The sequence below is a fragment of the Talpa europaea genome (genome assembly GCF_964194135.1).
Source record: "Talpa europaea genome assembly, chromosome: 12".
Classification (NCBI taxonomy): domain Eukaryota; kingdom Metazoa; phylum Chordata; class Mammalia; order Eulipotyphla; family Talpidae; genus Talpa; species Talpa europaea.
The window spans coordinates 61,931,951-61,958,281 of NC_140079.1; the positions used below are offsets into that span (position 1 = coordinate 61,931,951).

The window sequence follows — 26,331 nt, forward strand, 5'->3', positions numbered from 1 at the left end:
TATATATTAAATATGTTATCTTTAAACAGAAATACATGAAACAAGGCTTTGTATTAATAAAAATGTAGCCAGAGGCACACAAGAATTTAACCTGTTTCCCCTAGGGGCAATGTTTCAGTATTCGCTCATTGTTTGCGGTGATTTCATAGAACATAACTTTTGCAAACAAGAACCAATCATATATTTACAGTGTACAATTTGGAAAATGTGGAATAGCATAAAGACATAATTTAACTATAATATTACCACACAGATGGTTTCTGTTGATATAACTGATAGGAAAAAACTTAAAAGAGCATATACTTTAATTAAAAACTAAGATACTTATATGATTATTTCCCCATGTTATTAAATATTTTACCAGCTGTATGCTAGGGTTTATGCAATAATGTATTTGATGAAAATGCTAATGTTATACACATAGGTTGTTTAATGATACATGTGTTTTTCCATTTCCATTTATCTACTATCTCAAAAGTTCAGTTCTCATTTTCCATTTCCAAATAGGATTATTTCTAACATAGAATATGAATGAATATGATCTGATTTTGATTTTTTTTTATCTTGCAGTTTGTATAGTTATTAAATACCGTACTTGATTTGATGAAAGATCTTCATTAAACAAAATCTGGGACAATAAAAGATTGCTGAATAATTTAAATGAAATCGATGTATATAACTTTCAAAACTTCTTTTTCAAGAAAGTAAAAGGCAAGTATCACTTCAAATTGGAGCATTGAGAATGTCCATTTATCTTCTTCCCGTCTAACAAAATGTGCTTTTAATAATTATGTTTAAGGCAAAGATAACCAGCCTTTCTATTTGCCATATTTCAAGGATCTAATTTGAAACTAGATACTTGTCAGTTCATTATTTGTGTACATTATTTGTGTATATAAAAGTTGATAATATTTCATAATGTGATTTTAATGGCCTAAGGACTTGCATTACTGCATTAAGGTGAGGTCATTCTAGCAGTCAGCAGGCCTATGTAAAATATAAGTCATTATGCTAAAAAGATGCATTCTGGCAGTATTTGCAAGATTCTTCTCAATTGTTTTGCAAGCAGTTTCCACATATTTATGGGTGTAACAAAAGCTAAATGTTGTAAATGTTGCTTACCTTTAGCTATAACTAAAAACATTCCAGCAAACCTATTTTTGACTGTATAAGGGAATGTGTACTAATTTTTTGGCATTTGGATTATGGAAATGGGACATTTAAACAGTGTGAAAGCATAATATGGCACCTTAAAACTGGAGATAATAAAATTATTGGATGTCATTGGAGTGTTTGAAATGAGCAATATATAGCTACAAATCATGTAGTTGTAGTTAACTTCCAACAAGGAGGGACCAACCCTGTGTGAATAAATGAAACCCACAGGTAACTTACTCCCTAATTTACTTCAACTAGTTTTTTACCAGAAGTGCTAAAGACAGCAAAAATCATCTGCTTAGAATTTGCCCTTTTTGCATTCCCTGATCATCCCCTGGGAGATGCATGTTGCACAATCAAGTGTCAAATTAGCAAACAGTAATGAGCATAAAAGTCATGAGCCTCAGTATTCTATATACATTAGTCTGTTACCAGATGCTAGGCGTCACTATTAGTCTTTTTATAATAAAATGTGTTACTTTTAAAATGTGCCAACCTTCTTGTGTTGTTTAAAACAAATGAAAGTGAAAATAGTCCTCCAAAGTGTGTGAGGAGTAAGGTTTAATAAAACTGGAGATTCTATAAAAATTTGTGCACATGGGCATCTTGATTATATATGTAACCTATATATACACACACACACACATACACCTACATATAGAATAGGTACATAAATTTGAAATAGGGTTAATGAAAAATACCGGTATTTTTTTTTTTAATATATGCCAGTTATTTAAATAGGAAAAAAAGACCCTGTATAAATTTTATGTCTTTGGTCCTTTTAATTCAAAGTGTAGTATCTGGGGCAGTGGGGTTTTTGTTTTTTGGTTTTTTTTTTTTTAAATAGAATTAGTACTAAGAGACAAAATATTTAAGATTGGAAAGAAATTTAAAGGAGAGAAAAGGCAGGTTGAGATACCCAAGAACTACAAGTAATGAAGATCTAAATTTAAATGTTCTTTGCAGGCTATAAAGCTTAGCAAGTAAAAAGATTAAAAGTCTTAAATGCTATGATGTGTTGTCTCTGATCGCTCCAGTCTTTTTTTTTTTTTTTTTTTAAGATTCATTTATTTATGCATACAAGAACTGAGGGACAGGCCAGAGCTGTCAGGGTGAGAGGATTCACCATAGACAGAGTGGGGAACAGAACAGGTGGATTGACTGATATACACTGCTGAGGGGAGCAGTGGGCAAGTCAGGAGAGGTCTGCTGTGCCATGTGGGTAGCTCCCTGGCCGGGGATCAAACTTGTGCTGCAGTGGCTGCGAATAGCTTCATAGGTTGTGTCTTAACCCCTTGTGCCACCAGGGAGGCCCTCGTCTCTCCAGTCTTTGTCATTGTGAATGGCAGTTAATGTATTAATATAAATAGCTTAATAAATATTAAGTCCTTTTGCAAAGTAGGATGCCTAGGGAATTAACATTTTTAGAACATCAGTACTTAATATAGGTCAACAATGAAGATGTTTTACCTGAGTATACAGAATCAGTCATAACATGGGTATGTATGTCCTTTACTTGGTATTAAAACTGTACTCAGTTAATTTTCTACTAGATGGTGTAGAAATCTGTTTTCTCCATACCAGAAATGATGAAAATGATCAAAAGGAATCCACATTTCCTATGTTTGTTTTAATAAGATATGCCACTTTTTAAAAAGTGTAAAAATTTACTCATATGGAAGTATTTAAATGACAGTATATACATGTATTTAAATATATTGCAGCTGAAAATGCTGGTGGTGGATGTGTCACTCATTAGCCCTTTCTAATCTTGGTGGCTTTGGTTCATAGTTTATCATTTCCTTTGGTTTTGATTAATCCTGAGACCCTTAAAGTGGCTGGAATGTTTATGACTTTAGTGTGAGAACCTTGGAGTGATGAGCCCTCTTAAATCAAAGATTTTTCTGGTTTTTCTATGTTTTTCAAATTGATGTCAGGCCTATCTTCCCTCCCTTAATCGTTGTTTTTCTCATTCAGTTCATTCGGCTCAGATCATCCTGCATTTGAAACATGAAGTTTTACCACCATCAAAACTATTATTTAACAACAATGAAGATCAACAGAAAAATTCAAGTAGCCTTGTAAATATTAGTTGATACCCAATGAAATCAGGTTGCTATTTTTATTTATAATGCCTGAAATATACCCTCGTGATTCATGTTTAATTACAGAAGCCTGCTGCCTTGCAGCAATTTTGTGATAAAACTGATTAGTTAACCCCTTCTGATCATAACCCAGTAATACATGTGACCTTTGTCTCTTGTCCTGAGAAAACTCACTGTAAACTGCCCCTAGTTTTATGAACTTTGATATTTCTTAACTAAAGAAAAGTTCATTATTGAAAATAGACATCTAAAATGGAGGAAGGATCATTTGTTCACATCAGATACAGAAATACCCTGTTAGCTTTCTTGTAGATTGCTTATATTGTCTTTCTGTGCACTAACTCTGCTTTAAAAATTAACTTCAGCATCTGTGTTAGCAAAAATTGGCATCTCTCAATTCTGTGTAGCCTGTATCTTAAATGATGATACATGTACACACTGAGGAAGGTTAAGAACAAAAAGAAATTGAAATTCTCATGGTCAGTACACTCAAACATGCTTGGTGCCCTATCACCATTGTTACCCACCTGGATTCTGTATCTACATCTGTATATACACTGATTAAAATATACAAGGATTGTCTTTTCATGTTGAGAATGAATGCCATTAGGTGGCCTTAATTGTATGGAGGCAGAGTATCATTAAGACTAATGAGGCAAAACAATGTCCTAAGTGTTTTTCACATGGAAACATGATTGAAATCTCTTTTTCTATAAGTGGGGCGCAGTAGCATGAATCAGCTGGAAAGCACTTAAACATTTGTTTTAGAGTGCAGTGCAGGACTTCTATTTGTGCAGGAAATTGCCACCTGCAGGTCACAGGAGTTGAAAGTGCCCTACTTCTTGATCACTCTTCTTCCCCCCCGTATTCTGGACAATTTGCTTAGCCTGATGTCAGGATTGGGTCTTTACATTTGATGGTGGTCTTGCTCTTTCTGGAAATCAAGTAGAATAAGGGATGGGAAATAAAAACTCTTACCCCAGCTCCTGTTTTATTCTAAGAAGCTGCTTGGAACAAGTCAATAAGAATTGAAAGGAAATCATCACTGACCCAACTAAAGGGGATAAATGGGAAAACACAAAGTACACCATAAATTTCTGTCTCCATGGCACCTAACAGTGTTGTGTCCCTGACAGTTGCGTATGCCCAGGAATCACAGACACAGTGTGCTATATAGTACGTAAGTGAGAGTTGACTTCCATATCCCTCACTGAAGAGATGACATGATTGACAAGGCAGTGGGATCTCTGCCTTTACCAGGAAATAGTAGTGTTCTCTTAGAATAACTGGGTATAGGAGTCCTGATTTTCCAGTATTTCATTAGGTTTTCATTTAAAGAGGTCTTGAAATTAAATGAAATCATCTTAAATATTTTAAGGCTTTAAAGGGATTTCAGTTAGTAAAATGTCAGAAATCAAACTAAAAAAAAAATCAAGGACTTTATTTTATACTTTGGGTGTGTGTCCTTTTAAATTTTCACACTCCTTTAACCATTTTGATTTAAGTGCCTTTGGTGTTTTAAGATACAAGGTGGGAGAGGAGCAAATGTAAATGCCATGCTCTGTTCTTTAGCTTCTCAGTCCTTTGAACTATTTTCACCAGTGCTTGAAAGTTAGTCCTTTGTGTTCTTACCAGATTTGTATTTGTAGCTACATCATAGTAAGCAGTAAAATAAACTATTTCATAGAAAACAAAATTAAGCACTTTGGCTTATAATTTACTATGCGTTACCTGTTGCCTTAACTTCAAAGTTTAGCTTGTTTAAAATATCTGGCTAATCATCTGATTTAATCCAGACCAGTTTTCTAATAAAGTATAGAAAGGGAAAAGAAAAAGTGTCCTACTACCAAAAACTATGTCCAGTGCACAGCCTATTGGCAAAATTTAGGAGGAATTTCTCAGTATAAAAATCAGTTTATCTCTTGGGCCTCCATACTGGCACAAGGGCTTGAGCGCCGCACTATGAAGCAATCCACAGCCACTGCAGCACAAGTTTGATCCCCGGCCAGCCAGAGAGAAACCCACATGGCGCAGCAGACCTCTCCTGACTCGCCCGCTGCTCCCCTCAGCAGTGTATTTCAGTCAGTCTGCCTGTTCTGTTCCCCACTCTGTCTCTGGTGGATCTTCTCACCCCCACATCTCTGGCCTGTACCCCAGGTCTTGTATGCATAAATAAATAAATCTTTAAAAAAATATAAGTGTATCTCAGTGACAGAAAAAAAAAAAACAATTGGTAGAATATTCATACTGTAGCTCAGTGACATCTATGTGGAAAAGAACAGATTTCTTAGACTTACAAATTCCATTCAGAAAACCTTACACCTCCCCCTCCACTATATGGTGCTGCTTTTAGAGGCAACCAGAGTATTGTTTATTCTTTCCAACCACATGCTAAATTTGGTCTTTTTAATACTCCAAAAAGGTGTGGGAAGAACATGTCAGTGGTGGGGGGCATGTTTTATGCTGAAATAGTTTCCACAAAGAAAATACTGCATTCAAAAATGGAGATGGGAAGCATCCTAGTTATGCATTCTGAGAACAACAGGATTTAATCTGACCATTCCGCATGTGAGAGAACCTGGCAGGAAGGTCAGATCCTACCCACATCCAACAGAATTGCACTTAGTGAACCCCTAAGTGCAGAGGCCAGATGCTGCTGTGGAGTGATCACGAGTCTCTCTCATTCAGAAGGGTTTTGGCTACTAGCCACATGTGCCGCTGAGCAGCGCCCAGGTCAGTGCACTTACCCCATCTATTGAGTGACAGAACTAGATTTTCATCTGAGATGGAAAAAGAGTACGCATGGCTTATGAGCTCACTGTATCAGTAAGGGAGAGCATTCTTCTGTGTCTCCCCCGGCAACATACGAACCTGTTGTTTCTTCTTTTAATATCCCAGCTATCTCCCTACTTTCTTTTAAGTCCTCATAAGACACATTCCTTGCTCCACTCCTAATAGAACAACAATTAGGCAAGAATGGATAACCCCTGGGATGGTATCCAGCAGCACAAAGATGAGGCTGAGCAACCCTGCACCTCAAAGACCAACAGTGATTGTATTAGAAAGGATGCTGAGGAGAGTGACTCACTGGTGTGATGGAGGTGGAGGGACAGAGTCCAGAGAGGGTTCCAGGGAGGAGAGGATGGAAATGGCAAGGCTGCTTACACAGTCAAGGGGCCCGAGAAAGGAGATGATTTGGAAGCACACATCCTTGGCTCAGGTAAAACCCAGAGGTGCTAGGGTATTTCTATATAAGCTGGAACCACAGCAAAGAGGAAAACAGAATATCTAGATTACACTCGCCCTCCCCACCCAATGGAATTCTACTCCTCGAGTCTGTACTAGCACAATGAGGTATACTGGCAGCACAAAAACTACCAAGTCTCAGGTGTGGACCCCAGAAGAGGGTTAATAGCAGTGCTATGCACATGTCTGTGACAGCAGCTGACCTTTTCATGGTTCTCCCCAATTGACATAAGTGGCAGCTAAACTGACTGGCCTATACATATACACTAGCCAGCAGTAACAAAAATAAAGGCATAGTACCACCTTTTGGAAAAGTAAAAGATAAGTAGCTCAGTAAAAGATAAGTAGTTCATTGAGATTCTAAATACACAGAAATAGAGCAACTATGGACCAGAGACACAACATGGGGTGGGTGGGGAGAGGGGGATTGGGGTCAAAATAAGGGGTGTGCAATTGTATGGGGAATATAAAAAAAAATCTTAAAAAAAAATACACAGAAAAATGCAACAGGCCACTTGAGACCTCAAAGTAGTATGACCAGTAGTATGACCACAAAGAGAATGACAAATCTCCAGAAACCAAATTCAAGGAGATAGATTACACCTGTCTGAATGGATAAAGAATTCAAAAAACCTATCATAAAAATTCAAGAAAAGGGCCTCCCCGGTGGTGCAGCAGTTGAGCACTGGGCTGCGAAGCTGCCTGCGGCCTCTGTAGCACCGGTTCGATCCCCGGCCACCGGCGAGGGTCCCACATGGTGCGCAGACATCTCCTGCCGCCCGCTGCTCCCCTCAGCAGTGTACTTCGTCAGTCTGCCTGCTCTGCGCTCCCCTCTGGCTCTGGTGAATTCTCTCACCCTCCCCGCGCTTCTGACTATACCCAGTGCTTGTATAAATAAATAAATAAATCTTTAAAAAAAAATTTTCAAGAAAAAAGTCACACCACAAGATTCAAAAAAGCAATGACCTCAGAAATAAACTAAACAAGGTAAAAAATACAACTTTTCAATAAGAAACTAAGATTCAAAGTGTGAAGCACTCATTATGTGAGAACAAATGCTATAGAAAGCCGTGGAAACAGACCTAGTAGAACCAATCAGTGAACTCAAAAATAGAAAACCAGAAATGGGGCCTCCCTGGTGGCACAAGGGGTTAAGCACAGCACTGTAGAAGCTATCTGCAGCCTCTGCAGCACAAGTTCAATCCCCAGCTGGCCTGGGAGGTACTCACATGGCACAGATCTCTCCTGATACTCCCGCTGCTCCTCTCAGCAGTGTGTTTCAGTCAGTCTGCTTGTTCTGCTCCCCACTCTGTCTCTGGGGAACCCTCTCACCTCCCGTACCTCTGGCCTGTACCCCAGCTCTTGTATGCATAAATAAATAAATCTTTAAAAGAAAAAAGAAAAAGAAAACCAGAAATGATCCAGATGGAGGAATAAATAACATTTTTTTTTTTTTAATGAGGAAGAGACACCCAACTCCATTAGGAAAGATACCATAGGAATATACCTGTATCTCAGAAGGTAGAAAGAAGGAAACAACTATTTCGAAGAAACAAGCCTCTGTACATTTATGAAGATTGAAATCTTTCTGGACTACAATGCATGAAACAGAGAAACACCAAAAGAACAAGAGGGGAAGGCCACAAAACTGTGGAGAACAAATAACATACTACTGAACAATTATTGAGTCAGTGAAGAAATCAAGGTGAAATAACATAAGCTTATACCATAATGAACTACAAAAAGGAAAGACAAAACCAAAAGTTGGTACAAGGAAATAAAAATTAAAAGCATAAATAAGATCAAGGAGACAATTCAAAAATAATACCAAGAACCAGTTCTTTGAAAAGATTAACAAAATAGATGAACCTTTAATCAGATTCACAAAGGAAACAAATCAGGGAGAAAAAGGAGCAGTTATGGTATTACGGAAATACAAAAGTGTTATGAACACTTACATGGCAACAAGTTGCAATAAATAGACAAATTCTTAGAAACATACAGCATTTGAGAATAAATCAGGAAGACATAGACAATGTGATCCGTCCTATCACAAATAAGGAAATTGAAACAGTAATCAAGGTTCCCAGAAACCAAAAGCTTAGAACCAGATTACTTCATTAGTGAACCCTAGCAAACTTTCAAAGAATACTGTAGTTCTTAAATTCTTCCAAAAATCTGAAAAAGAGGGAAAGCTTCCAAACATATCCTATGAAGCCAGTATTTCCCTGGTTCCAAAACCAGACAAGGACCTCAGACAAAAGAAAACTATAGAACAACATTTGATTTAAAAAAATCTGATGAACATAGATACAAAAATTTTTTACAAAATACTAGCAAACAAAACTCATCAAAAGTATCATATACCAGCCTCCCTGTAGCCTAGGGGTTAAGGCTCAGTGCTACCACGAAGGCAGACCTCTCCTGTCTCGCCTGCTGCTCCCTTTAATGGATTTTAATAAATCCAGCTGCTCAGTTCCCTACTCTGTCTCTGATAAATCCTCTCACCCCCTGTACCTCTGGCATATACATCCCAGTTCTCTACACCAAAATAAAAAAAAAAATCTTTAAAAAAAATAAGTGTCATATACCTGATCAAGTGGGATTTATTCCAGGGGTGGCTCAACACACAAATTGGTAAACATGATGTACCACATCAAAAAAAGGACAGAAATATCGCAATAGATGTAGAAGCAGCAGCGGTCAAAATTCAACCTCCTTCCACGCTTGGAGCAGCGGTCGAGACAGGAGAGGTCTGCTGTGCCATGTGGGTCAGCTCCCTGGCTGGGGATTGAACTCAGGTCACAGAAACCATAAAATACATAGAAGGAAAATAGTCAATTCATTATTTGATACCCATCTTAGAGATGTCTTTGGAGACTACTCCAATGCTAAAAAAGCAAATAGTACTATTTCGAATTAAAAACTTTTTTTTAAAGATTGATTTATTTATGCATACAAGAGCTGGGGTTCAGGCCAGAGATACAGGGTGTGGGGGGGGGGGCGGTGAGAGGATCCACCAGAGACAGAGTGGGGAACAGAACAGGCAGACTTACTGAAATACACTGCTGAGGGGAGCAGTGGGTGAGAAGTCACAAGAGGTCTGCTGTGCCATGTGGGTTTCTCCCTGGCCGACTGGGCATTAAACTCGTGCTGCAGAGGCTACGAATTGCTTCATAGTGCGGTGCTTAACCCTTGCGCCACCAGGGAGGCCCAATAAAAACTTTCTGCACAAAAAAAAAAACCCTGATCAAAATGAAAATATATCCTACTTAATGAGAGGAGGTATTTATACATCATACATTCAACGAGGGGTTAAGTACCCAATATATGAATACAAAGAATTCATAAAACTCAACTAAAAAACCAATCAGATTTAAAAATGAACAGAGAATCTGATTAGACACTTTTCCAAAAAAATTTAGATGGCCAACAGGTATGAGAAAAGATGTTCATCATTTCCACAAAGAGAAATACATATCAAAGTGACAGTAAGATAGGAGTATGTGTCACACTTGTGAGAATGGTTAATATTCAAAAAGTGAGAACCATCAAGTGTTGGAGCGATGGGAACCCTTGCACACTATTGGCGGGAATGTAAAATCTGCACAGCCATTATGGAAAGCAGTATGAAAATTCCTCAAATCATTAAAAATAGAAATTCCATATATCTTTATCACACTTCTGTGTATTTACCCAAAAAAATACAAAAAAACCACTATTACGTATAATAGCCAAGAACTGGAAACAACCTAAGTATCCATCAGTAGATGATTATAGAACATATGGTGATGATTATAGAACATATATATACACACACACAAGGAAAGCTATTTTTAAAAACTGCTTCCATTTTTAGCAAAGTGGAGGGACCTAGAGTTTTATGCATAATGAAATAAGTATGATGGAGAAAGACAAACACCACATAATTTCATTCATGTGATATATAGAGAAGCCAAACTAATGAAATAAATTAAAAATTCCAATTAGTGTTTACCAGAAAGGAAAGGGACTGGGTAAATTTGATAAAAGGGGCCAAATACATGCTAAAGTATAGAATTGAACTTTTAGTGAACTTGTGTAGTCTAAACACATGTAACATTTGTTATCATGCAATCTTATTTCAATTAAAATACATTGTGGCAGAGAATAAACATATGGAAAAAAATATTATAAGCCCAATGGGGAAATTTTAAGTGTTGAGGCAGGAAAAATGGTTTCCTACAAGGAATTTTACACTCAGCCAGTTATCACTTATGCATGAAAACACACACAAACACACACCCAATTAGAAATAGGGTGCAGAAAGATATCCCTGATGACTTTCTTGAAATAAATTTACTAGAAAACTTACATATTTCAGGCAACTAACAAATCAAAATTGAGAGTTAAAAAAAATTAGATCATTTCATTCTTCTACTTAAAACCAACCCATTAATTGATTCTCACTGTATTTACAGTAAAAAATAAACTTCTTATCTTTGGTTATGCCTGCTGCTGCCAGGGTGGCAAACTGCATTAGAGTCTCCACAGTCACAACACTGTCTAAATAATTCAAAAAGAATTTAATAAAGAGATTATTAATAAAGGTGTGGTCTAGGATTGAAAGAAACTGCAAGGAATGTGTACCATTTAGGCTTGAAGGGATGAGGGAAGGGAAAAGTTACCCAGACCTTGAAGGAGAATGTCATGTGGAGAGGGTTATCTTTGACTTCTGGTCAAAGGATGCAGTCAGCCAAGAAGAAAAAGAATTCCAAGATGGTGGCAGAGCTTTTAACCTGGTGCGTCTCAGGGTGCCTGATGTAGCTGTGCTTGTCACATGCCCATGACACTGATCCTGCTCACTGGCACTCTCTCAGAACATTTCCAGTTCTCAGCATCTAGCTTCAAAAGATGACAAATCGGGGAAGGAGCTCAATGGACTAAGATTGAGGTCTATGGGTACATAGGTGATGGGTATGGTGTGACAACACCTGAACGGGGAGCTCCTACACCTCTAAAACACAATCGGGGGTCTCCCTGGTGGCACAAGGGGTTAGCACACAACCTATGAAGCTATCCGCAGCCACTGCAGCATAAGTTCGATCCCCAGCCAGGGGCGTCCCTACCCACATGGCATAGCAGACCTCTCCTGACTCACCCGCTGCTCCCCTCAGCAGTGTATTTAGGTCAGTCGCCTACTCTGTTCCCCTCTCTGTCTCTGGTGAATCCTCTCATCCCCCAACTCTGGCCTGTACCCCAGTTTTTGTATGCATGGATAAATAAATCTTTAAAAAATGATAATTAAAATCAAAGATCCTGAAATGATTTTTCTCCTTGTCATCCAGATATGTATTCAGTTATTCAGTGACAAATATTACTCGAACACCCCCTCTTTGCCAGGCATGTACTCTCTTTCCCTACTCACCTTTCTCACTCAAGGATGTAGTGGTGATGATCATAAACCATGTTAAGTTGCGCTCCTCTGAAATCTACCTTTTGTAACCAGTCATTTATGCTGTGTTATTGGTAAATTTGTCCTCTTATTATCCTGCCCACTGTGGGGTGATTTACAAACTTAATAAAACGTATATTTGAATAAAACCCAGTTGTTGGCTAAAAGCATTCAAAATCACTAACTTGAGCAAGGTGATATTCAAGATAGTTTTCAATATACAGGAGGCTAGGGACCCTCAGGGACTCAAGGCAGCACAATTTACCAAAGAAAAGTATGGCAGTAACTTCTAAAACTGCAGTTGTACTCACATCAAGTCACAGCAGATATCAGCCATGCTTGCGGTCAAGGTGCCCTGCGGGTCTCCCTCGCTCTCCTGACTTCCTTGATGGTGCAAAGACAACAATACACCGCCTCTACCAGAATTATCTGAAATGTCTTACCTCTTAGCTCAGGAGTGTGATCCCAAGCAGAACGCCACAAAAGCCTCTAGAACTCTGGCTGGGTTTAGCTGGGGGAGCAGCAGGGAGAGCTGTCAGGCCTAAGAAACTGAAGCCCAGGATAGAAGAAATGGAAGGACAGAGGTGCGAGGAGAAAAGCTGCCTTCCGCCATCTTATGAGGGAAATAGATGCCCTGTGCTGCCTTTTAAGCCCCCAGCTTCATGAAAAGCAGCTGTGGGTGTTAGAAAGCACTGCGGTCTGCGGCAAGGGCCCCCAGGCCCTCCTGTGGGAATAACTCGAGTTATCTGGACACACTCAACTCACTTCATTTGCTTAACTCGCTTACCTGAATCTCGTGGCCTCTCTTTAACTGCACAGAACCACCTTAGCCCACAAAGATCGTTGCTGCTATTCACTCCAGTCAAGTTTATGAAAGTTCATGCAATTAGAATGGATAATTTTATATGATTTCAGAAAAACTACATACGAGGCAATTTACAGCATTACTGAATTAGTGAGTAATAAACATCTACTTTCTCTAAATCCTACTTGTCTGATGGGTGTTTATTTTTTCACAAAGCCAAGTCAAATTAATTGGTAACAGAAAAATTCCATGTGTAAAGGAATCAAACCGAGAGATAAATGCAACAAGGAAAACCAATAACGTGATTTAAAACCCATCATTTTACCTCTACGACTCCCTGCTCCACTATCTCCTTCCTGCTCACAGGCTCTGACCTAACACGGGGGTGGGGGTGGGGGGCTTCTTGGCGGGGGAACCAGCAGCTCTTCCACACATTTCAAGCATGGAAGTTTAGTGTGTGCCCTGTCATCATCTCGCTCTCCCTTTCTTCCTGTTCCTTCCCTTTCCATCATCTTCAGAGTCACCATGATAATCACTAATATTTTAAAATACTGAAATAGGGCCAGGCACAGTCTATATGCATTGTTGCATTATCTCAACACCAGTAACTTGGTCACATGCTATTGCTGAGGACATCAATTAAACCAACAGCATGAACCTTCAATCGCCGGCAGGTACTAAACCCAATGTGTTAACCTGTGAAGCTCATTTCTCATCGTACTTTTTTTAAGTCAAGGGGCACCTTCAGTGTTGTAAAGGCAGATTTTAAAGTTTTACAACCCTCTATTTCAAGCAAATTTCAGCAAACAATAACAAAGACTATTTTCATTTCTTATACTGAAATGCAAATTCTTCTAACTTACTGTAGGGTAAGTGAAAAATTCTCAGGCTTTCCAGCCCTCCCTTTATTAGCATTAATGATGGGTCCCTGCGGCCCTACATGCATGCCTGATGGCGGGCACCTGAAGTAGGGTGTGGGCATGCATAGGGGGTATACCTGTATACCTGGGCTAAGACTGGGCTTATAAGGGCGGTGTCACAGGGAACCAACAGAAGAGAGTAGCAGAAAGAGAAGAAGAATGAGAAGAGCAGAACAAGAGCAGCAGAACAAGAGCAGACCAGCAGAGCAGCAAAGGAGACTCAGGCCATGAGAGACCATTAGAGAGCCCAGAAAGAGTGAAAATTCGCCACCAGAGAGCCCAGGGTGAAAATTTGGAGGCCTGCTAGCCTCCTGGCCCCCTGGCACCCCTGCCTGCCATGTACCTGGTAAAAGCTCAATAAAAGCCTGAAAAGCCACTGAGGGCTCCAGGACTTTCCTTTACCCACCTGCCTGGATCATAGAGAACCTGCTCTGCGCCTTGCTGGTGCTACACTTACTCAAAGTAGTGTCAGAATTTTCCCCGACTTTCCTAAAAAGTACATGTCTTTCCCCAAAACTTGATATTGTCCTGCTTTCCCAAAACATGAAAGTCTTAGAATTTCCTAAAGTCAAGAAGGTAAAAGGTGACTGTTACTGTGTTAATGAAGGTGACTTTTGGAAAACTCACACGTATGAGGGCTGGTTGCCAGGAATACCAATCATGTGATTAGATGGTTGGAAATTCCAGTCCCACTGCTGACCCCTTGGGAGGGGTGAGGAGCTGGAGGTTGAATTATCAATGGTCAATACCTAAATAATGAAGACTCTATAGAAATCCAAGAGGAAGAGGCTCTAGCAGACTTCTGTTTTTTGTTTTTAAAGATTTATTTATCTATGCACATAAGAGCTGGGGTGTAGGCCAGAGGTGCAGGGAGGTAGTAAGAGAATTCAACAGAGTGGGGAGCAGAACAGGCAGGCTGACTGAAATACACTGCTGAGGGAGCAGCGGGCAAGACAGGAGAGATCTGCTGCACCGTGTGCATAGCTCTCTGGTGGGGTATTGAACTCCTGCTGCAGTGGCTGTGGATTGCTTCATAGTGCTGAACTTAATCACTTGCACCATCAAAGAGGCCCTAGAAGATTTCTGAATTGATGAACACATGGAGATTTGGGGAGAATGGTGGACCTGGAGAGGTCACGGAAGTTTTGAACCTTTTCCCCACATCTTGCCCTGTAAACATATCTTCCTGTTAAATCCTTTGCTGAGTTACATCCATTATAATAAATCAGTGATCTAGTGAGTAAACTACTGTCCTAGTGAGTTCTGTGAGTTGCTTTAGCAAATTGATCAAACCCTGAGGAGACGATGAGGAGGAGATGGTGGAAACCTCTGAGTTATAGCAAGTTGGTCAGAAGCGCAGGGAACAGCATGGGCTTGCAGCTGACCTCTGAATCGGAGGGCAGCCGTGGGAGACTTAGGTCTTAACCTATGGAATATGATGCTATTTCTGGGTAGAAAGTATCTGAACTGAGTTGAATTCTCACACGGTGTTGTGATCCAAGACTTGCTTGTTGGTGCGGAGAAGCCAACACACACTCACATTGAAATGGGTCTGGGAAACTTTCACATGGTCTGATTCCCACTTAATGGCTTTCACACTTTCTTTTTTTCACAGCTCTCTACAGCCAGCTCTGGGCTTAGCCAAGTTGGCTTGGAATTATATGTGTCTAAAGTTGCTTAGAGAAATATCAGTGCCAGGAACAGAATCCAAGCAACTTGAACCTCATTATTTATTTTCAAGTCCATATTCCTTTTATTTAAAAATTCCTTTTCTCCTCCTTTTACTCCATTTCCAAACTAAATCAGCTTTCAAGACAAGGCACATTTTAGATCCAGAAAGTCTTGTTTATCTTAGAAATTTGGCCCTCAGGTTTTGAATTTTGAACAGCGTGCTCTACTTAAAGGGGAAGGGCAAAGTGGGGGTGGGAGAAAATAGCTTTCCCAGAAGCATGCAACTAAAATTTTTACCAATCTACTTTTAATATTTGAAATGATTTGTTTTTTCCTTATTTTATTACAAGAAATCTGGTTAAAGGTCATTATTGTAGCATGACTTTCAAAAGCAGCCCAGTCCTGTTTTTCTGACAGGTAGTCTCTTGCTAAAAGCCTTCATCCTCTAGTTCTCCACATCTCCTGTCTTTGTTATCAGTAATTTGTTATTTCTTAAAAGATATTGGGGTCCTTCCTCGTGGTGCAAGGGATTAAAAACAGCTCTGTGAAGCTATCCGCAGCCATTGCAACTCAAGTTTAATCCCCGGCTGGCCAGGGAGATACATACATGCGCGGCAGACCTCTCCTGTCTCACCCACTGCTCCCCTCAGCAGTGTATTTCAGTGGATCTGCCTGTTCTTCTGCCCACTCTGTCTCTGGTGAATCCTCTCACCCTTCCCACCTCTGGCCTGTACCCCAGCTTTTGTATGCATAAATAAATAAAATAAATCTTTAAAGATTTATTTATTTACACAAGAACCAGGGTACAGGCCAGATGTGTGGGAGGGTGAGAGACAGAGCAGGGAACAGAACAGGCAAAATGACGAAATACACTGCTGAGGGGAGCAGCGGGTGAGACAGGAGAGGTCTGCTGTACCATGGGGGTTTCTCCCTGGCTGGCCACACTGCAGAAGCTGTGAACAGCCTCACAATGCGGCGCTCAACCGCCTCCACCACTAGGGAGACCCAATAAATTTTTTTTTTTAAAAGAAATGGGGGTGATATTCTTGTACTGGATTGATTGACAGTGCAGATCAAATACATAAAGGGACTTTATAGATGATTTCCTTTTGGTATTCCCCTTGTGATTGTACTTGATATTACCAAGTAAATATTGGATCATTCTATTTGGCAGTGGATCCCAGTTGTAAAGTTGCTCCAGATGTGAGTGAAATCATCAGAAGGAGGACTTAACAACAAAAGCACTCATGTGAACAAAACTTTCCTACTCCCCCATAACTATTTTGCTTAATATAAATTTGTATTTGAAGTAGGACTTAAATAGGCCTAACTAAGTACAAGTTAGGTTCTCCTTTCTCATTAAACTCAACTATTAAAGCACAGTCAATTAAAGCACCATTACTATTTAACTATGATTTCTCCCATTCCATAAAGATTTTAAAAAATTTCTTCCACTTAGAGTTTGGATGTCAACTGCCTAAACAAAATCTCTGTCATAATCCACTTCCTTTCCAGCAACTATATTCTGCATTTAGTCACCTTGATATTAACTTGAATTCTCTTTCTAAAGAGTTCATAGAATTACATCCTAATATTTTTGGGCCTCCCCTGGTGGCGCAGTGGTTGAGCGCTGGGTTGCGAGGCTGCCCGCAGCCTCTGCAGCACCAGTTCAATCCCCCGCCACCGGTGAGGGTCCCACAAAAAAAAAAAAAAAAAAAGAATTACATCCTAATATTCTTAAAGCATAGATCTAGATGTCTTCTTAAGACTTTTCTCTGTGAAATATCCTTTTTCAGTTCAGAAAATTAAAAAAATCTGAAGAATATATTGCCTTGTAATAGTCTCATTTCTATCAAGAAAAAACTGCTAAGGAGCCATAGCTTTTATTTATTTTTTAAAGATTTTTTTATCTATTTATTTATTTATTTATACAAGCACTGGGTACAGTCAGAAGCGCGGGAGGGTGAGAGAATTCATCAGAGCCAGAGTGGAGAGCAGAGCAGGCAGACTGACGAAGTACACTGCTGAGGGGAGCAGCAGGTGGCAGGAGAGGTCTGCGTGCCATGTGGGACCCTCTCCAGGCTGCCAGAGATGGAACCGGTGCTACAGAGGCTGCGGGCAGCTTCGCAACCCAGCACTCAACCGCTGCACCACCCAGGAGGTCCAGGAGCCATAGCTTTTAGAAGTATGCCAGTTTCGGGCCTCCCTAGTGGCACAGGGAGTTAAGATGTAACCTGTGAAGCTATCCACAGCCACTGCAGCGTGAGTTCCATCTCCAGCCAGGGAGCTACCCATATGGCGCAGCAGACCTCTCCTGTCTTGCCCGCTGCTCCCCTCAGCAGTGTATTTCTGTTGTCTGACTGTTTTGCTCCCTGCCCTGTCTCTCTGAATCCTCTCACCCTCCCACGCCTCTGGCCTGTACCCCAGCTCTTGTATAAAAATAAATTAAATTTTTTAAAAAAAAAAGTTTTATTTATTTATTTTATACAAGAGCCAGGGCACAGGCCAGAGGCTCAGAAGGGTGAGAGGATTCACCAGAGACAGAGCTGGGAGCAGAACAGGTAGACTGATGAAATACACTGCTGAGGGGAGCAGCAGGCATGACAGGAGAGGTCTGCTGCGCCATGCGGGACCCTCTCCAGCCAGCCAGGATCGAACCGGCGCTGCAGAGACTGCAGACAGCTTCACAGCATGGCACTCAACACCTGTGCCACCAGGGGAGTACCCAGCTTTTTTTTTTTCAATTATTTACTACTACTTGATCAATTTCAGAAAAAAAAATTATGAATAAACCAATGTATCCTATGCATTATTATTTAAAAAAAAGTTGCCTAGTCCAGTGAAATGACATTGTAAACAGTATCTTGCTGTGTTTAAAAAAGTGGAACAGAGTTCCACTGTTAAAAGCAAAAGTGCAATTGGCTATATTCCCCCAAGCAGGGCAGTTGAGTAGTCTCTTTATAAGGATGGTGCAGCCAAATGATCCATTTAGTGCTCAAAAGATCATCGCTTACCCGAATTATGTGTTTTCATTCCAGTTCACAAGACGAGAAGTGTTGGAAACAAATGCTGTCATGATTTGGGGCTGGAGAGCCCCTGCATATCACAGCTCATGGCAGAGAGCTAAAAGAGAAAAGATGAAGGCTTTGAGTAAGTCGACAACCACCGAGGCTGACTGTCCTATCTGTGAAAATGATCAAGATACATATATGTATACATCTGCCCTCAAAGACATCACGGCCTCATAGTTAATGTACTTGGTATTTACCAGGTGCTGCCTCAACAGAAGCTTGGCTTTCCCACCAGGACAGGCATCCACTTCTGCATTCCCACCTATAGCAGTTCAGACCCCCTGCATTTAAATCACCCTGTCCGGTGACTTTGGACAAAGCCTCTCTTTTCTCACCTGCAAAATAGCATGATAATAATAGCATATACTTTATAAGTGTGTTGTGTAGATTAGTGAGGTTATCCTGGTAAAATGTTTAGCAGGCCTCTGGCATACAACATGCTTAATAAATGTCAACTATGATTGTTAATACTTGGACTTCTGCTCTTTGGCTCTTTCTCGTTAGCATATAAACACATTTTTTTCCATCTTAAAAAATGTAATAGATCTTAGATATTACCTTTTATTTGTTTTTCCCATTCAATTTCTCCTTTCTGCTCATATCCTCCCCTTTGCCCTGGGTGACATACACATAGCCTCGATCAACACAGTCCAAGGTCAAGGGAGGGGTAAGGCAAGCACATGGTCTAGCATGAAGTTAGGAGTCAGAGGGTCATCTGTCTGAATTCTGGCTTCTCAACTTTCTAAATGTGTAAACTTACGCAAATTTTGTCACCTCTGAACCTCAGAATCCTCATCAATAAGTTGGGGATGTGGGCCTTCCTGGTAGCACAAGGGGTTAAGTCGCAGCACTATGAAGCTGTTGCCAGCCACTACAGCATGAGTTTGATCCCCGGACAGGGAGATGACCCACATGGCTCAGCAGACCTCTCCTGTCTCACCTGCTGCTCCCCTCAGCAGTGTATTTCATTCAATCTGCCTGTTCTGTTCCCCACTCTGTCTCTGGTGAATCCTCTCAACCCTCACGCCTTTGGCCTGTAGCCCCATTCTTGAATGCATAAATAAATAAATCTTAAAAAAAATAATTTGGGGGGCCTCCCTGGTGGCGCAAGGGGTTAAGACGCAACCTATGAAGCTATGGGCAGCCACTGCAGCACAAGTTCGATCCCTGGCCAGGGAGATATGCACATGATGCAGCAGACCTCTCTTGACTCGCCCGCTGCTCCCCTCAGCAGTGCATTTCAGTAGATCCATCTGTTTTTGCACCACTGCCTGCACCCCAGTTCTAAAAAAAAAAAAAAACTAAGCAAAAAAAAGATATGGAACAGAAAGAGGAAAAGAACCTACCTAGACAGGAGGAACTCTCAGAGGGACACAGGAGACCAGGGAATGCCAGAGTTCTTGCAACAAGAGTGAAACAAGATTCCAGAAAGCATGCAGAGTCAGCAGTACATGTTGCAATGATAGAAAAGGATGTAAACTGTAAAAAAAAAAAAAAAATCTGAAGTTATATTTAACTTGGGATGTGCTGCATTCTTGGTTTTTATTTGTTTTTAGGAGATTTACCTTTTTGATTCAATCTTGTTGGTGTTAATAGTAAAATCCTTTGAAATTCTCTGATGACAGGGTTGCTACATTTTGTGGAAAGATGCCCAGGTAATTGGAAGCTTGTGAGGGAGTTACTGGACTTGAAATATACTCACAGATAATTTATAACACATGAAATTCCAAGCAGGACATTCAGGAGTTGTTGACCTAAGATGATCTCCTGATTTTCTGATTCTGATGTTTTTCTACTTTGATAGAAGGCAAAAAGACAAGAAGTCTTCAATTTTCCCTCCATAGCTTTAGATATAACCTCCCAGAAATGTGTTTTTAAAGAATAAACTGTGTTCACCCAAAGTCAAATCACCAACTTTAAGTGAATGTGTGTGACTACTTCCTTGGCAAGCTCTCACATAATTTTGCTGGTTGGAGAGCACAACTCCAACTTTAAAAATAAAACATGATGTTTTCTCGATTAAAAACCCTTTGAGGGCCTCCCTGGTGGCCCAAGGGGTTAAGCACCGCACTATGAAGCAATCCGAAGCCTCTGCAGCATGAGTTCGATCCCCGGCCCGCCAAGGAGCAACCCACACAGCAAAGCAGACCTCTCCTGTTTTTCATCTGCTGCTCCTCTCAGCAGTGTATTTCAATCAGTCTGCCTGTTCTGTTCCCCACTCTGTCTCTGGTGAATCCTCTTACCCCCTGCATCTCTGGCCTGTACTCCAGCTCTTATATGCATAAATAAATAAATCTTTAAAAAAAAAAAAACCTTTGAGTTATGCTTACTGAAATCTGTTACATGGATTTAACTGATCTTCAGGAAAAACATTTTCTGTTCTCTGTAGAATAAAAGAATTTTCAAACGAAATAAATAGATGGATATGTTCCAGTAATAAAATCTCTCTCTTTAATAATCAGTCATGTCAGACTGAGGTATAATCTATTGGTAAGTTACTTAATGTCAGTCAAATAAGGAAGAATAACCAATCATGCAGGGAACTCAGACCCTGCAAAAAGTTGGGTTCACAACTCTAGTTCTCATGCTTAACAACATGTCTTTCTTTTAGACTCAGAAATTGAATTTCCCTGGAACTAATGTGGGGGAAAAGTTAACCATCTGGTTGAGTGGTTTAATGGATGAGAGACTGCATGTAAACATCTAGTGTACAATCTGAGCACAATAAATGGTGGCTATTGTATCAGGCGATGATTCATAATCACTCAGCGGAGTCTTGTACAATGAATCAGAAGCAACTTTCATTCTGTGAGTTCTCTTTGCTCTGCTCTAGCAGAGGACAGAGGATTAAAGACACAGTCCTAGTGCTCTAAGAGATTTCATGCTCATTTTGTCACCTGATCTTCACAGGAACTACTTTTTTTGGTAAATATTTAAATTATAGGCTTATTTTTAAAATAATATTTGCCTTTTTACAATGTGCACATTGTTGTACAACCATACCTTGACCTAATTTCAGAACATTTTTCAGCACCCCAAAAGGAACTTCCCCAACCATGAGCGGTCACTTGCCATTCTCTCCTGATACCAGCCTTAGCAAAAACTAGTGTGTTCACTAACTCTGTGGACTTGCCTGTTCTGGACATTCGCATGAATTGAACCATATGACATGGGCCTTTTGTGTCTAGCTTCTTTCAAGTCTTCAAGTTTCCTTTCCTTGTTACAACCATTGAATAATATGCCACAGTTTTCACAGGAACTTTCTAAATCTTCAAATTTCAAAAGAAAAATCTAAAATTTCTCAATTTTTAAACCTGGAGAAAAAGAGGCATAGCCAGCTGACCAAGGAGTGAACAAACTGCAGAGATATCTAGGTCCCTTCACCTTTCCCTAATATACTGACTCTTAAGAAAGCAAAAGCGTAAGGAATAAGTAAAAAGTAAGATTAGAAGAAATGGAATAAAATCCTAAGATGAGTTATTCAATAATCGCTTAAAACAAGCTCATGTTGCAGCAGCATGGATGGAGCTGGAAGGGATCATGCTCAGCGAAATAAGCCAGAAAGAAAAAGAAAAATTCCGGATGGTCTCACTCATAGCAGGAATCTAGAAAACTTAAATAAGGGACCAGGAAAAAGAATAACTATAAGAAAGAAAATATCAAAATCAACAAACAACTATGAACCAGAGACACTCTATGGGGGGTGGGGGGGCGGGGAAAGGAGGGCTTGGGGTCAAAATAAGGGGGTTGTAATTGTATGGGGAATATAAAATAAAATTAAAATTAAAAAAAAACAAAAAAAAAAAACCAAGCTCAGGTTGATGGTTAGTCTCCCACCCTTAGACAAAAAAGCAGGACCGTTTTAATAACCTTTTTTCGCTTTATATGGAAAGTATTCTGCTTTTCTGTGGATTCTTCATAGATGTCATTCTAAAAGTAAAGTTTGTACTAATTATTTGCCAGGAAAAAACAGTATGAACTTAATATAGATCAGGGCTCAGTTTTTATATCATTTTGGTGGAACATGACATGGGGCTCTCTGATCTTCTGAAAGCCCCTCTGCTCAGTACTGACCTTTGAATTAACATGGGTGGGGGCGAGAAAACTAGCAGGCAAATTACAGATCTGAGACATACAATAGGGGAGGTGGAGGGAGGGGCTCAAAATAGGGAAGGGAATAGCACAAGGGTGTATGATGATCACGGATGAGGTGGTGATGGGAGATTTATGGGGATTACACCTGAGAGGAGAAATCAAATATCATACAAAAATGAACAACAACGTAAGAAAAAAAAAATTTTTTAAGTCTTGACTTGATACTGTGCCCCACCAGTAAATTACAAACCGTTAGTGTCTGAGAAGCTATTGCAAACATGAAAACATTTCGCAGATCCCCGCGCGAACAGCAGTAGACTTGTAACCTGTAATGCTTGAGAAAATGCACTTTTACACATGGCGTCCAGGGTCCTCAGGCCGAGCTCCTACGCAGCCAGGCCGATTGTTCCCCTCTACTTCTCCCACTGTCCCCCAACATCGCCTTTAGTATGTTTAAATATCGCTGGTGGCTCTGTTCTCATTCCTTACTTCTCTCTCTCTGCATCTATTCTGTATCTATCCATGCATCCATTGAATGATTTTGGAAAACGTTCTATATTTTCCTGACATTGGAGAGCAAAGCAGACACAGCCCTACTTTCATGGAGGGTGGGGTACAGCATCTCATGGAAAAATGGCAGAAGAAAATCAGTAGCCAACCAGTTTGAACCAGGGCTAAAGGAACAAAAATAAACGCCAGCTGAATGGAACTGAAAACCCGGTGATCATGACACCACCTCCCTAGCGCCCCCTGCTGCCAGCATCCTGCCGGGTGTCGGCGGCTCCAACAAGAAGTTGAACTGCCTTTGGCAGCCTCGCTGTCTCCCTGGCGGCCGCGAACGTCGGATCTGGAGATTCCCTGGATCCAGGCCCCAGACAGGACATCGAGGTTGGAGCACAGCCCAGAAGTGAATCTGAACTTACCCCTTAAAGGGCAAAGGGTCTTCAAGTTGGAGGATTCTAAGAGGGGCGTGGGGAGTGGTGCTGGCACTGGGAGGACCCCCGAGAGGCAGGGGGGTGCAAAAGGAGGCTGGAAGAGGCCTGATGTCTGCTGCTACTCCCAGGGCTGGGAGTTTCCTGTGTCTCCCAGTGAGCCGTTTTCTTTGCTTCTTGGAGAGTAATTCTATTTCATGAGCGCTTGCCATTTCATAAAATCAGCTGTAAAAACTCAAGGGTGTGTCTGACTTTTCCTTCACTGAGGGCCTTTATATAAGGGGCTATAGGAAGCTAGCTCGTTCCCCAGAGCCTCAATTCCTGGAAGAAGTGACTGGAGTCTTTCATGTATTCCTTTTTTTTTTTTAATTTAAAGATTTATTTATTTATGCATGCAAGAACTGGGGTACAAGCCAGAGATGTGGGGGCTGAGAGGAGTCACAAGAGACAGAGCAGGGAGCAGAAAAGGCAGACAGACCAGAAACACTGCTGAGGGGAGCAGAGGGCGGGACAGGAGAGGTCTGCTGCGCCATGTGGGTTAGCTCATAGTGCAGCGACTTAACCCCTTGCACCACCAGGGAAGCCCCTTTCATGTATTCTTGGCAACTTCTGGGTGTTTAGGTGGATTTGGCTCATGCCTGGTGGTGGAAACCTTGAAAACAGCAGGCTTTTGTTCTGCCCCTGATTGGCTGTGTGACCCGGGGCCAGAACCTCTCCTTCTCTGGGCCTTAGTTTTCTCATCTATGGTGTATGGAAGTAGTGAATACTTTGAGGGAGGGATGCAGAGAGTGGGTGGTAGACAGAGCTCAAACAGTAAAGTATCATAGGGTGGTGATCATGAGGGTGGGGGGCACCAGAAGGCAAAGTGTGGAAGCCCCGTCTGTACTTATCACCAGGCTCCAGGGGGGGAAAGTGAGGGTGAACCGTAAGGACTGAGGAAAGCTCACCAAACCATAAGCCACGGGTGCTTTTCCTAAGCACACACAGCAGCATTTGCCTGGGTCCTCCCCTACCCCCGCTTTTGTTTCATTTGTTTTTTTCTCTTTTTGGACTTACTATGACAAAGCAGGGATTATTGACCAAGGGTCCAGAAAGCCCATGAAGTTGGATGGGGAAAAATGACAACTTCCTGGTCACCATCTTCTAGCTAAAATGTAAGTTTAACCTTTCGTTCCACTATGGATATAGCTCTAAGGACACACCGCTAACTTCAGCTTCGCTTCTCAGCTGTGTTCCAATCTCCAAGTCCTCTCCAGAGAATCCAGCATCCAAAGTTGCATCAGCAGTTTCTGTGACAGTGCCATCCAGTAGACATCTCAGACACTGTACATGTCATTGCAGGTACATATAACCACACACTCAAAGCTAGTTAAAAATCCAGTCCCCTGCTAGACCTTGATTTTAATATGTTAAGGACATGTATATTTCAATAAAAAATATTTTAATAATGGTATTTTACTAGCATGTATTTCCTTTGTAATCCTATATATTTTATACTTTTATTTATTCATATTTTAAAGATTTATTTATGCACACAAGAACTGGGGTACAGCCCAGAGGTGCAGAGACAGAGTGGGGAGCAGAACAGGCAGATCTACTGAAATACACTGCTGATAGGAGCAGTGGGCAAGACAGGAGAGGTCTGCTGCCCCATGTGGGTAGCTCCCTGGCCAGCCAGGGATCGAACTCATGCTGCAGAGGCTGCGGACAGCTTTACAGTGCTGTGCTTAACCCCTTGTGCCCCCAGGGAGGCCCTGTATTTTATACCTTTACATATGTCTTTTTGAGAAAGGTTCCAAAGGTTTCATCACTGAGGTTCATGGAACATGTACACACACACACACACACACATACAATAGTAAGAATTGGTCTAGAAGTTGATTAATGTTGATGTTGGTACCTGAGATACAAAACTGCAATGGAAAGTTCTCCCGAGGATGCAACCACAGTTGTTTTAAAATAAGGGCTGAGGGGCCTCCCTGGTGGCACAAGGGGCTAAGTTGCAGCACTATGCAGCTAACAGCAGCCACTGCAGCACTGAGTTCAATCTCCCAGTGAGGGAGCTACCCACATGGCTTGGCACACCAATCCTGCCTCACCTGCTCGCTGCTTCCCTCAGCAGTGTATTTCAATCACTCTGCCTGTTCTGCTGCCCACTCTGTCTCTGGTGAATCCTCTTACCCCACCCCCTGCACCTCTGGCCTGTACCCCAGTTCTGGTATGCATAAATGAATCTTTAAAAAATATAAATTCAATAAAATGAGGGCCTAGGAAAGAATTCTGCTTCCTGTGGCTTCTCTGGGCTTGCTGTTCCTAGTAGCTGGAGCTGTGCTACCTTTGTATTCTGACGGCCTGTTATTTGCCTCTGTCCCTGCAGACAGACCTGTCCTAGGCATGTCTGTGTCCCTGGCTCCCCACCTAGTGCCTATCAGAAAGCACTAGGGCAGTAAGCTCAATGGAGCTTACAGAATAAATGGAAATGTAAACCAGAAATAACTCCCTGTTGAAAGCGGCACACAATAAGTCATGTTGGATGCAGGGGACATGTGTGATGTGTGTGCGCAAAAAGGGTGGAGATATAGGGACTATTATGGGGTATGTAAAGTGGAAATTTTTTTTAAGAAATTCAAAACAGATTTCTGAAAGGTCATTTTCTAAGAGTCTGGCTGGCAGTGAGAAGGCACCCCCCTGTGCAGGGCCCCACCCACCCTCACGTGGCCCCTCTCTCTCGCTCCATGCAGGACTGCCTCCCTGTATATATAAACCTCTGTGGGGCTGCGACATGAACCAGGTCACCATCCAGACACCTCCCAGCACAGAAGAGCTTCGCAGAGGCCACCTCCCCCACCCCTGTGCTGAAGCTCTGCATGTGGTGCCACAGCTGAAGACTCAGG

At 41.2% G+C, this 26,331-nt stretch overlaps 1 protein-coding gene across 1 annotated transcript in view; it reads left to right on the forward strand.

Annotated features, from left to right (window-relative positions):
- Positions 1-23,625, forward strand: part of VAMP4 (vesicle associated membrane protein 4) — a gene marked incomplete at both ends in the record, with an annotated part of 43,632 nt that extends 20,007 nt beyond the window's left edge. The window contains one exon of the mRNA XM_084250071.1: positions 23,250-23,625. Within this exon, the coding sequence (XP_084106197.1) occupies positions 23,250-23,625 (376 nt within the window). The remainder of the gene's footprint in view (positions 1-23,249) is intronic.
- Between the last annotated feature and the right edge of the window lie 2,706 nt (positions 23,626-26,331).